Genomic DNA, 11,818 nt, shown 5'->3' on the forward strand with positions numbered 1-11,818 from the left:
ATAAAGGAATGCCTTACAAACTTTTTTTTTTTCCCTCAGTTGGTGGGCAAAAATCTGTTCCTTTGCCTATTCCTGAAATGAGAGCTGAAGAAATCTAATTTAGTTTGCCCTTTTTTTTTTTGCTATGACATTGTTGAATGTGTTTTGCAGTAACTTACGTGAAACTTATTGTGGGATTCCATGTGCCTAATTTAGGAACCGACTTTACATTTTAACATTACAGTATAGGTAGGCAGAAGGCCTGTCTATTGTCTGCATAGGGGACTTCAGAACTGCACCAGTGTGCTGTCACTGTAGAGACTTGTGAAAGAACTGTGATGAGTAAGTACAGAAAAGTGTTGATGTGAAGCACCAGAGGAAACAACCAGAAAAATATGTAAAATGCTAATAGCACTGAGAACAGGGGTTTTCTTTAAATTATACAATAAACCTTACATTTCCTTTCCCAATCTTCCACTGAACTTTGTGCAACTGCACCTACTGTGCAAGTATGTGTTAGGTGTTTAGATCCCAAAGTTAATTATTAAAATTGCAATGGACTGTTTACCCTGAAAAAGAGAATATACATGAAACCTAGGTTCAATTAACTGCAGATAGTCTGTAATTCAGTGTTACTGACAAGCAGGGTCAAATCCTAAATTTAGAATGCCAATGTTTTACAGTATCCTTAGGATTCACATGCTATCCCCACTCACTATCTCTTCAATCACCAAATGGCTTTACATGCTATTTATTTTCACTGGTAAATACCCCTTCTTAACCTAACTCGTACCTTCTTGGCTCCCCAGCTAGTTCACAAAGCTGATGTGGGACCAGTTCTTCAGAGTGATGTGCCAGGTGCTGGGACACTGGTGGAGCACCTCCTCACCTAATTTTAGGATCAATTGGTATTGTCTTTCATCATTATTAAGCATTTGGAATAGAACTCAGAGTTACAAAGTACTAGGCATGCCTGATGGGAGCAGAAAGCAAGGCAGAACAGGCTTAATTTTCCACTGTAAGGATTTCCTCTGTGGTGAAAAGAATCTCAGCCCTGCTCCTCCTTCTGACTCAGTCATGTGCTGACCAACCTGACTGATCGGCTCTGCAAGTTTGGGGATTACCTAGGGAACTGATCTTATACAAAACACAATACAGACCTGGGTAACAAAATTGTCTTCTTTGTGATGTTGTTCGAGTGTAGGTTTCAGTGAGAAACATCTCAGGCATTATTTTATTTCAGTTATAAAATACCTCATAAAAAACTCAACAAGAACACACACACGTGATTAACCCAAGTAGCTCGTTCCAGACTCATGGCTGAGACGCAGCTGGACCAGTCTGAACAGCCTCTTCGGTGGACTGGTGGATTCAGGTTGTTCTAGGGGATTACTGTCTCACATAGATTGGAGATACGAAACTATTTGGGCAAAAGTTCAACAAAAGTGAGGGAAAAATACCTAGACAAAACCAAAACAAAATCTAGCAAAAAGCAAAATATTGTATTCCCTTCTGCTCCTCTCCAGTCTTCCTCAATAATGCTGTAGATAAATAAGAGGAGGAATAGAAATCAAAATGAGCATTTCAAGATTTAAAAAAATTCTTTCTGGACTGCTTTCACTCTTTCGCAAGTTATATTAGTTCTCTAATCTCTGTGTGTTAGAGATAAGCAAATATTGAAAGTGAGCCAACCAGCACGGGTTCACGTCTCAGTTATAAAAGAAACATTAGAAAGAGCTACTTGCATTCACTGAGCTGGGAAGTAGTAGCACACATCTCCGTGGGCACTGAACGGAGAGCAGAGGAGGTAAGTAAGCCTGAAACTACTACAGTGGTATATCTGTGAGTTAAATGATGAACTATCACCCTCTCAGTAAAATAATAACAATAACTGTATATAGACATCTTTGTAGACCATTTTGGCAAGTACTTCCAGAAAGAGCTTCCGTGAACTACGGGCTAGAGCTGGTGAATGCTTGAGATGAGAACGGCTGTCCAGGTGGTGTTATCTCAGTGATGATGTGGAAACCAACATCATGGAAAACACAGGCGTTTCTGTGTCACTCAACAAAGAAATTGGAGTCATAGCTGTGAGATAATTAACTAAGGAGAATAAAAGTGTGTGGTCATTGTGGATTTAGGAATTTCACTGGCAGACACCTTTGTGTCTGCATTTGGAAACTGATTTTTGAGATGAGTTTTTGAGTTGCCTAGCTTGCTGGTACAAGAACACCTGAATGTTTATTTTTTCTCTCGTCATGTACAGATCATTAATAGGCTTTCAAGGAAACAGGATAGGGTTGTTTTTTTTCTGTGGTATATCTTTTCATGGTCTCTTCATACATCTGTAGAAGTCCCAGTGTGGGCAGTGGCTACCACCTTCCCCTGCCAATGAGCCCAAGCAGCCATGCCACTGGAGATCCCTGTGCCCTCTGAGGGGTCAGAGCAGGAGGGCAAGTGAAAGACCGTGCTCCCACCAGAGACACAGCTCCTGGCATGGGAAGACGCCACGGGGTGAGGCAGGGCATCACAGGGCTGGGCAGCAACAAACTCCCAGCCAGTTCACAGACCAGGAAGGCAAAGGAGAGGCAGAGCCCCAGCTCCAAGGATTGCCTGTTGTGGTGAATTCAGATAGCCTGGCTGGCATGTCTTGCACAATCGGCTGATTCAACAAATCTGGGCAAGGGTGATATCCTGAAGGTGGGGCAAGGTTGATATCCAAAAGGTGGAGCAATGGCAAACACATCAGTCCAAGAAGGCATGGGATTGGTTGCGTTGTGAAGGGAAGGCAGGGGACCGACATCCAGACAAAATTCCAGATAGGAAAGTCTCCCTCTCCAAATATATTTTAACCCACATAAGACAATGCTTGTGGTACCCAAGTCTGGACGTGAACTTGCTCATGTCATTTCTGCCAAGGCTTGTGCATTGACTAGTGATCTTAAAAAATGGCTCATGTACAGAGCAAGGAGGGAGAGCTCAAGATGTTAAGCTCACAGAAACCCATGGATGTTTGTTTAGCTCAAAGAAACATTACTAAACAAGACAGAGGATAAGTAGAAGGAGGCAAAAATTACAGTAAGACATTCTGAACACCGTTTCAGTCACAAAACTCAAAATGAGAGCTCAGTAGTCAAGCTAGCTCTACTGACATCCTAAAGATAACTCAAGTCACTTGGATCCCAGAGGAATCAAAATAAATTATGTTTGTATATGTTTCCTTGAGTTACATGAGTTTTTACATACGCATAGCATAAACCTGGGTATGAGTAAAGGTGACTGCTATATATATATATTTTTTTTCCCCACTAGAAATGTATCCTGAGTAATGTTCTTCTGAAAATCTGAAAGAGAAATTTCAGTGTACTGTTTGCAGATTTTAACTGAAATGCATTTTGCTAAAATCTGCCAGCATTTTGTTATTTGTTTGAATTACTTGATTGTTTGTTTGTTTGGCTGTTTCTGTGACATGACAAACAAAGAAATAATCTAACTTTATATTTTCTTGTTGCAGGTTATTTGCCTATAAGGACAACAGATTAACAATGGAACCATCAAAAAAATATCTATTCGAGTACAAAGGGTATTATTTTGGTGTAGAAACTACACCTGAGTATGTAGCTTCCCTAGAGGATTTTGAAATCTATGACAGTGACATATTTATAACAACTTACCCCAAATCAGGTAAGAACGGAATGTTTCTAAAGGGGGGGGGGAAGCAAAGCCCAGAAGGAATGGCAGCAGGTGTGGTTATGGCAAAGGTAGAAGTGATACAAGAAGCCTGCGGAGGGGTCATGGGTGACGAGCGAGGGGACAGGGATTCCAGCAATGTTAGCTCATCGCTGGGCAGCACTGGGCTGAGCTGCCCAAGTACGGAAGAGAGGAAGGAGGGTGGGAAGGAGTATTTAAGGGGTAATGACATTATGGCACTGGGATGAGCACATCTTTGGAAGGGGAAGTTTTGTTTTCCAAAATGATGGGCTGCCCTGGGAGAAGGAGGAGTTGGAAGATGATTCTAAGTCATGAATCACACAGAAGGTCTCTTTCTGTCATTCACACCTTTTTCTCTACCCAGTCCCATCATCTTCTCTCATCCTTCAGTCTAAGGTACCTTTCAATCCTTCTGTTGAATCTCTATCACTGCACAGAAAAATTGTCTGGATTGATTATGCAAAGCAGAGCAAGGCAGTAAACACAGCTGTGAAATCACTGAATATTGTTCCTCTGAATCCTAGGGCTATTTCCTTATCTTGCCCAGTGACTTTAAATCCACAATATGTGTACAGTCTAATCTCCAGAACCAAGAGCTTCCTTCCCAGATGTGGTCTTAACAACTAGGCTTCAGTTTCAGATGCCTGCCTTTCTCTGTACTTCTTCAGGGTAACCTACAGCAATAATTCAATTCTCTTCTGCATTGATTTGAATTCTCCCAAGTGTCCACCTTTACTGGCCTATGGCCTAAAAAGCAAAAGTAACCAATGTTAGTATAGTGCTGAGAAGGTTAGACGACTTGGATCTAAACAGTTCTACTCATTGCCCAAGTGGCCTAACCTTTCTGGATTTGTCTCCCACCATTACCACATGAACACACACTGGCACAGCAGTCAGCCACCTTCAGGGTCCTGCCTTTTTAGATCATACCTGCCAGCACCTGTGACTGACCTTCCCCAAGGAACTTCAGAGAGCCTATTGCCACAAGCCTTTGCTTCATGGGGATCATTTGTGCTTTAAAAACATGGTGTTACCAGCTCACAACTTCATCACAACACTTTGCAGGAGTTCTGGAAGCAAAGGTCTTTTCCAGATCTGCCAAGTATGAGAGATTTTTAGCTGTGTGGCCCACAGAGATGCAGCAATTCATGTTGTGACAAGAGAGTGAGGACAGACCTAAGTTGTGTGGTGAAACTCACTGTAGCTCTGCAGAGGCTCTGTTAATAAAGATATGCTCTCTTTAATTTTAAAAAAGAAATTTATCAAGCAAAGTTCAATAAAAAGTTTTTCTTCTTAGGAACTGTGTGGACTCAGAACATTTTGAGCTTAATAATTCATGAAGGCCACCGTAATGGAACAGAAAATATGGAGACCATGGACAGAGTCCCATGGCTGGAATACAATTTAAAACAAAGGGATTATACAAAACTTCCTTTGCCTCGTGTTCTTGCCACCCACCTGCCTTACTACCTAGTTCCAAGAGACCTGAAAAACAAAAGAGGACGTGTAAGCAATGTTATGTTTACAATTTCCTTAAAACCAATCCTGCCAATCTGCCCCAATGAATTGGTCCAAATCCCACCTTTTTTTCTTCTTTCAGTTCCCCATGTCTCAGTCTGAATATCACCTGCTTCATATATGTGGGGAGATCAGGGACCTTCTAAAGCCCATTTCTTTCTTTTCCTTTCCCCAGTTTCTCAGCCTCAACACTGATAGAGGGGTGATGCATCTAGGACAAGGGGTTTTAAACTGGAAGAGGGCAGTTTGGACCAGTCATTAGGAAGAAACTAATCACTATGATGGTGGTGAGACACTGGCACAAGTTGCCCAGAGTATCTGTGTTTGCCCCTGTGTTTCCCTCCTTGGAAGTGTTCAGGGCCAGGTTGGATGTGGCTTCGAGCAACCTGGTCTAGTGGGAGGTGTCCCTGCCCATGCAGAGAGGTTGGATGATTCTCAAGGTCCCTTTCAACCCAAGCCATTCTGTGATTCTGTAACATCAGGGGAATATGCCAGGATCAAAGATTGCACCTTGAGAAAACGTGATTCCAGTGAAGTCTGAAGAAAAGTCTCCCACACTGAAAATATTAGTAGGATGGGATATTAGGAGGTAGAGAGGGAATGTGAGAACTGCCTTTTCTTGTTCCTTGGTGTTGTGAGTTTCTGAATTGGACTCTCCATCACAAACTGTGCCATAGCTCAGGGCCTGTCTCCCATGGAAAATACTTCCTTAGAGACAGGTGTAACCACATGACTACTACACTAAAGCTCAATGACAGAACATGGACATACAGACTAGTCTGAAGATGTATATGGGATGCCTGCTTCCAACAGGACACCAGGAATTGCCTTAGCTGTCTTATTTTTCTCTGTGGCCAGGGATCTCATACTTCTGGTAGTCTTTCTTATAATGGTCCAAATGACATCTGTCCCCTCCATTCTTACTTCTGATGCGGGATTTTCCACAGCTGAGGGAACAGACAGCCATGGCAGAGCTCTGCCCACATGGGCTGTGGAGGCAAGCTCTTGGTGCTGCTGTTACCTTCCCCACACATACAGGTGCAGCAGGAAACTGCAACGGGCTCACTGTTTTCTTCACAGTACCAGTGAAGTTTATAGGTGAAAGCCCATATGCAGAAGATTTGACACCCAAACAACACCCAGCAAAGAATGAGAAAGTTGCCCCAAAATCACACAGAGCACACATGTCAGAAAATAAGGGAACTGTTGTGACTTCACAAAAATCTTGCCTGTGCAGGGGATCTTTTCCACCTCTACTTGAGTATGTCACTCAAGGTTGTTTGTATTTTCTATCAAGCCATAGAATAACTTTTGAGGTCAGGGCTTTTGAATTAGGCCTTATTGAGTTGTCTTGCAATGTGTTAGGAATTTTCATTTTATACAGTTGGAAATAATGGTTTTGTTTTTTGCTAAAGATAATTAGATAGATTTTCAGTCAAGTGGGAATCAGACGTTTTACCCAGATAGAAAGGCAGCCTGAGAGCATGATTCTTCTGTCTCTCTCTGCAAACACTTGTAATCTTGTAAGGGCAACATGCCAGGCTCTATTTTCTCTTCCTACTTAGACACTGACCGCTAATAGGCAGAAATTTAGTAGAAGCTGGCACATGCTGCCAGTCAAAAGGCAGAGGAGTCTGCCCATCTCACTAGTAATGCCTGGTCTATGCCCAAGGTAGCAGCTCTTGTGTGGTCAGGAGTCAGTAGGAACCAAAATAACCCTTGCCCACAACATCTCTCTCTTTTAAGATGCCAGGACTTTTACATATAATTCAAAAATCTGCCTGCACGCTGCCTCTGGCACAAGCATCACAGGCCAGGAGTTGAGGTCACAGAGTACTGGTGCTGTCAACACTACCAAAGCTGAAATTTCCAATATATTCTTCTTAATTTCATTGTAATTTTACACAGAAGTGTGAAACTGAATCAACCTTATGATTTTCTAGTGTTGTTACTGCAACCTGCCTGCCTTGCATAAGAAAACAGTGTCACTGAATCCTGTAACACTGATTCCATGAAGAGAGTTAGCCACAGGCACTCAACAACTGCAACTACAGAAATGTCACCACATATAAACAAATCCACAGCACCACGTTATTCAGAATTTACCTAATGTGATTGTCAACTTCAAACTGCTATTACATGCTTTTTAATGGGACCTATATAATAGAATCATAGAATGGTTTGGGTTGGAATAGACATTAATGATCATCTAGATCTAGCCTGCCTGCATTGGTATGGACATCTCCCAGTAGATCTGGTTGCTCAGAGAGCCATGCAACCTACCCTTGAAGACTTCCAGCAATGGAGAATCACAAAATCATAGAACCACTTTGGCTGGAAAATACCTTTAAGATCATCTAGTCCAACCATTAGACCTAATCCATCAAGTCTAGCACTAAGCCATATTCCCAAGCAGCACATCTAGAGGACTTCTAAATGCATCCAGGAATGATGACTCAACCACCTCCCTGGGCAGCATGTTCCAATGTCTAACAACCCTTTCAGTGAAAAAGTTCTTCCTAATGTCTAGTCTAAACCTTCCTCTGGCATAGCTTGAGGTCATTTGCTCTTGTTCTATCACCAGTTACTTGTGAGAAGAGACCAGCATCTACGTCTTTACAATGTCCTTTCAGGTAGCTGTAGAGGGGGATGAGGTCTCCCCTCAGCCTCCTTTTCTTCAGACAAAACAGCCCCAGTTCCCTCAGCCACTCCTTGTAAGACTTGTTCTCAAGGCCTTTCATCAGCTTCGTTGCCCTTCTTTGGACACGCTCCAGCACCTCTATGTCTTTCTTGCATTGAGGTGCCCAAAACTGGACACAGTGTTTGAGGTGTTGTCTCACCAATGCTGAGTACAGAGGGACAGTCACCTCCCTGGTCCTGCTTGCCACACAATTTCTAATACAGGCCAGGATGCCATTGGTCTTCTTGGTCACCTGGGCACACTGCTAGCTCATATTCAGCTGCCTGTCAATCAGAATACCCAGGTCCCTTCCTGCTGGACAGCCACTCCTCCCCAAGCTCGTAGCATTGCATGGGGTTGTTATGGCCCAAGTGGATAACCCAGCACTTGGCCTCATTTAACTTCAAACAACTGACCTTGGCCCATCGATCTATCCTGTACAGGTCTCTGTGTAGAGCCTCCCTACTCTCACGCAGGGGTGTCATCTGCAAACTTACTGAGGATGCATTCTATCTCCTCAAGGGAGAAGTGATGGGAAAATGCAGTCAGAGTAATGGAATCCCTTAAGATCTCTAAAACTAGTCTTCTTATTATTTTGCAGGTTATTTATGTGACCAGGAACCCTAAGGATGTTATGGTTTCTTACTACCACTTCTCCAAATTCATGAAAACACTAGAGGAAATACCAGATTTTAACCTTTTTATGGAGAGATTTTTAGCTGGCAAAGGTAGGATATCTTTTTTACTAAAGAGCCCAAATCATATTCCATGACCTCGGATTGAAGAGAGATCAATTATATCAATAAATATAAATTTACAGTACAGCTTATCCTCAGCTGTACTGTGATCTGAATACAAAGCTACAGAGGCTGGCTGAGCATTTCCAAATTTAAACTGGTCTGAAGAGAGTAGCATAGGCATGGCTTTGATTCTTCCAACAACATGCAAGCTGCTTATTTTATCTGAATTGGATGCTGACTCAGAATATTAACATTATGACTGAAAATCCATTAACACTTTCTGTGCTTGGTTAGTGGAGCTGAACCCAGAAGCATAGACACCATATGGCAAAGATAGACAAGAAGTTTTTTGCTTCTGCCAAGATTAGTTCAGATTACTCAAGACAAAAGGGGATGTGCCACATTAGCTCAGAGAACTGTCACAAAGACTGGGAGCATGCGTCCCTCACACTATCAAACAATATTATTTTAAAAAACACTTTCAAAGACCTAAATGACTGATAATCCTACTGTTTTACTATTAGCTGTTAATAGTATTTCTCCTTTTTTTATTTATTTTTTATTGTTAATAATAATTTCCCTTGCAAAGTACTTGGCAGTTCGTGGTTTGATCACGTTGCAGGCTGGTACAGTCATGCAGAGGATTTCAACATACTCTTCCTTACCTATGAAGAAATGAAAAAGGTAAGGTCAATTAACATCACTGTGTTAAAGATATTCTCTTCCATTATTGTGTGCAGTATTGGACAGCTCTTTATAATTACACTTTATATTGAAAAGTTCGTGATCCATTGTGGAATAGATTCAAAGTGAGACTTCCAAGAGGATGAAGTCGTTTGTCTCATTCGTTCAAGGTCATATCAATTACTAGACAATTATTAGGTAGTTTATTTAGGTAGTTTGGCTGCCCATAGCTTTGTGAGAATTCTCATTTCTCCCAGGTGGCTGCCCTTCTTCTGGTGGGCAAACCCCAGAGTGTCCCAGCCACAGCAGCACAGCCCAGGCCATGGGCCACTGCATGGGTCCCTCGGCTTTCAGAGCCTGGGGTTGTTCAGGTCCAGCCCCTCTCTAGGAAAAGATTGACAAGATCCCCAAAGGCTGAGTGGGAGGTGTGATTCCAGGGGTGACTTTGCCAGGCCATCTAACTTGAGATGCAGGTTTTGCACCCTAGTGTATGTCCTTTATTATCCTGTATTTCACTGCTGTATGCATTTTGTTCTTTGCATCATCATGACTTTTCAAAGTAACATTGCAGGATCTCAGAAGTGCTGTGCTGAAGATCTGCAATTTTGTGGGCAAGAAGCTGAGTGAAGAAGAAGTGGACAGTGTTGTGAGACAGGCTACATTTGAGAACATGAGAAAAGATCCCAGGGCAAACTATGAGAACCTGCCAGATGAATGGGTATCAAAAGACAAGGGTAGATTCCTAAGAAAAGGTAAGGTGGAAGCAGACTGATGCAACAGCTATTTGCTCCCAAACTTCCTGGTGTAAGATAAGTCTAGGGTTTCTGGTCTTAGATGGAATGCTCCATTTTCAGGGGAAGAGTTCATGTCAGTGGCAAATAGAGCAGTTTTATTGGTGTGGCATCCATGATTTTATAATATTTTCCTGAGGATAATTAAAAGGTAATAATTTACAGATTGCAACACTGGTTGTAACAGGCCTGCCAGATACAGGTAAAGATTTCAGGGTTGTACTAAGGCCAGGGTAAGCTAATACTTTTTTTTTACTGTTTCTTACTTTTTAAGGCAAGTCACCTTAATCGTGTGAGCATAGACCTTCTTGGACAACTACCCTCTGAGTCCATACATGACACTCCTGGGCTCCAGGGCATTGCTAAGATGTTGTAACGCTCAGTCAGGGAGAAGACCTCCAGAGATTAAAGAGAGTGGTGCCTTGAGAGAAAAATGAGCACTGTTGCTTTAAACAATTTCTCTTTTGATCTCAACAGAATCAGTAAAACACCAGAACAAATTAGTTTAATAACTTCATGAGGAGTCAGGATTATAGGTCTATGCCTCATATTATTCATAGCACCTAGGTTTGGAAGCATTTCCTCAAAAGAGTGCAGAGTCTCAGCTAGCTGGCCAGCAACAAGGAGATGTTAAGGATGCCAGGAACTGCTTCCCAAGACTAGCACTCAGTGTTTCCAGTGGGCTTTGCAGAGGTGCACGTTCTGCTTCTCACCTCCCTTTGCTGTGTCTTTCCTCAGGCACTGTTGGAGACTGGAAAAACACAATGACAGTGGCACAGAGTGAAAGGTTTGATGAAGTTTTTAAAGAGAAGATTAAGACCCTGCCCATCAAATTTGTCTGGGATACTGATGAAATGTAGGCTGGTTCTGAGTTTCATAATCCTTTGGTGTTTGTACTGGATGGACATGTGTGAAGTTCTGGAAGAAGAAAACACATATATTTTCAGCTATATTCTAGAAATAATAACAATGATAACTCCATCACATAATGCAAGTTGTCTGAGGAAGCTATTAAATCCCACCAGTTTCCTGTTGGTAATTTCATGGGGTATTTTAAGTATTTAATTAACTATCTTAGTAAACTGACTTGCTTTCTTCATGTTTGCTTAGACTGTTATTCACTTCAATAATACCAGAGTTACAGACAACCAAGTGAGGATAGATTGGTGTGGCTGAAAGCTTCCTGAAAAATGTTTCCCTGGTGCATTTTGTGAAGCTTCTTTTGGTAGAACCTTCAATGTCCAGACTGGAAGTAAGCTTGACCAGCTGTGGTGTGGTTATGCTTTGATATGTTTGAGTTCCTTTTTTATTTGGTATGCACCAATACTCAACCCTTTGCTATTAAAGTGACCTTTGTGTTCCATTCTCTGTTGTTGCTTATTTATGAAACACTTCACTGTTTTGTCTGCTGTGGTTCTCAAGGTCATTTCTGACGATTTGCTACTTGAAATAATGAAAAAAACACAAGCCATAGTCATAGCAGTTTTTAAATGAACGTCTGCTCTGCCATACCTGATGACCTGCTAGAGCTACCAATGTAAAAACTACCAGTTATCAGTGACTACATCCTTCCCCATATATTCATTAACCCACTACCATGGCTTAACCTGTCCATGGTTCCACTCTATGTAGTGGCTTGCCCACGGGTTTCCCCTGGGAGGGTAAGCACAGAGACATATCTCAATATGCTTTTCTATCAGTGACTTAAAAAATAT

General features: G+C 42.0%; 1 protein-coding gene across 1 annotated transcript; it reads left to right on the plus strand.

The window, feature by feature from the left end:
- Nucleotides 1–1,700: 1,700 nt before the first annotated feature.
- LOC127383144 (amine sulfotransferase-like) lies at nt 1,701–11,466 on the plus strand. Its single transcript, XM_051615606.1, has 7 exons — nt 1,701–1,786; nt 3,494–3,663; nt 4,988–5,196; nt 8,490–8,616; nt 9,218–9,312; nt 9,884–10,064; nt 10,842–11,466. Exons 2-7 carry the CDS (start codon nt 3,525–3,527, stop codon nt 10,961–10,963), a joined length of 873 nt encoding a protein of 290 aa, XP_051471566.1. The 5' UTR covers nt 1,701–1,786; nt 3,494–3,524; the 3' UTR covers nt 10,964–11,466.
- The last annotated feature ends 352 nt before the right edge of the window (nt 11,467–11,818 follow it).

This window comes from Apus apus, chromosome 3, assembly GCF_020740795.1.
Source record: "Apus apus isolate bApuApu2 chromosome 3, bApuApu2.pri.cur, whole genome shotgun sequence".
Lineage (NCBI taxonomy): Eukaryota > Metazoa > Chordata > Aves > Apodiformes > Apodidae > Apus > Apus apus.

Bases quoted from the DNA above. Each gene is read 5' to 3' on its own strand.
- LOC127383144 (XM_051615606.1), top strand. From the start codon at position 3,525: ATGGAACCATCAAAAAAATATCTATTCGAGTACAAAGGGTATTATTTT. The intron at 3,664-4,987 runs GTAAGAACGGAA...TTTTCTTCTTAG, and splicing joins AACAACTTACCCCAAATCAG to GAACTGTGTGGACTCAGAAC. The intron at 10,065-10,841 runs GTAAGGTGGAAG...GTCTTTCCTCAG, and splicing joins GGGTAGATTCCTAAGAAAAG to GCACTGTTGGAGACTGGAAA.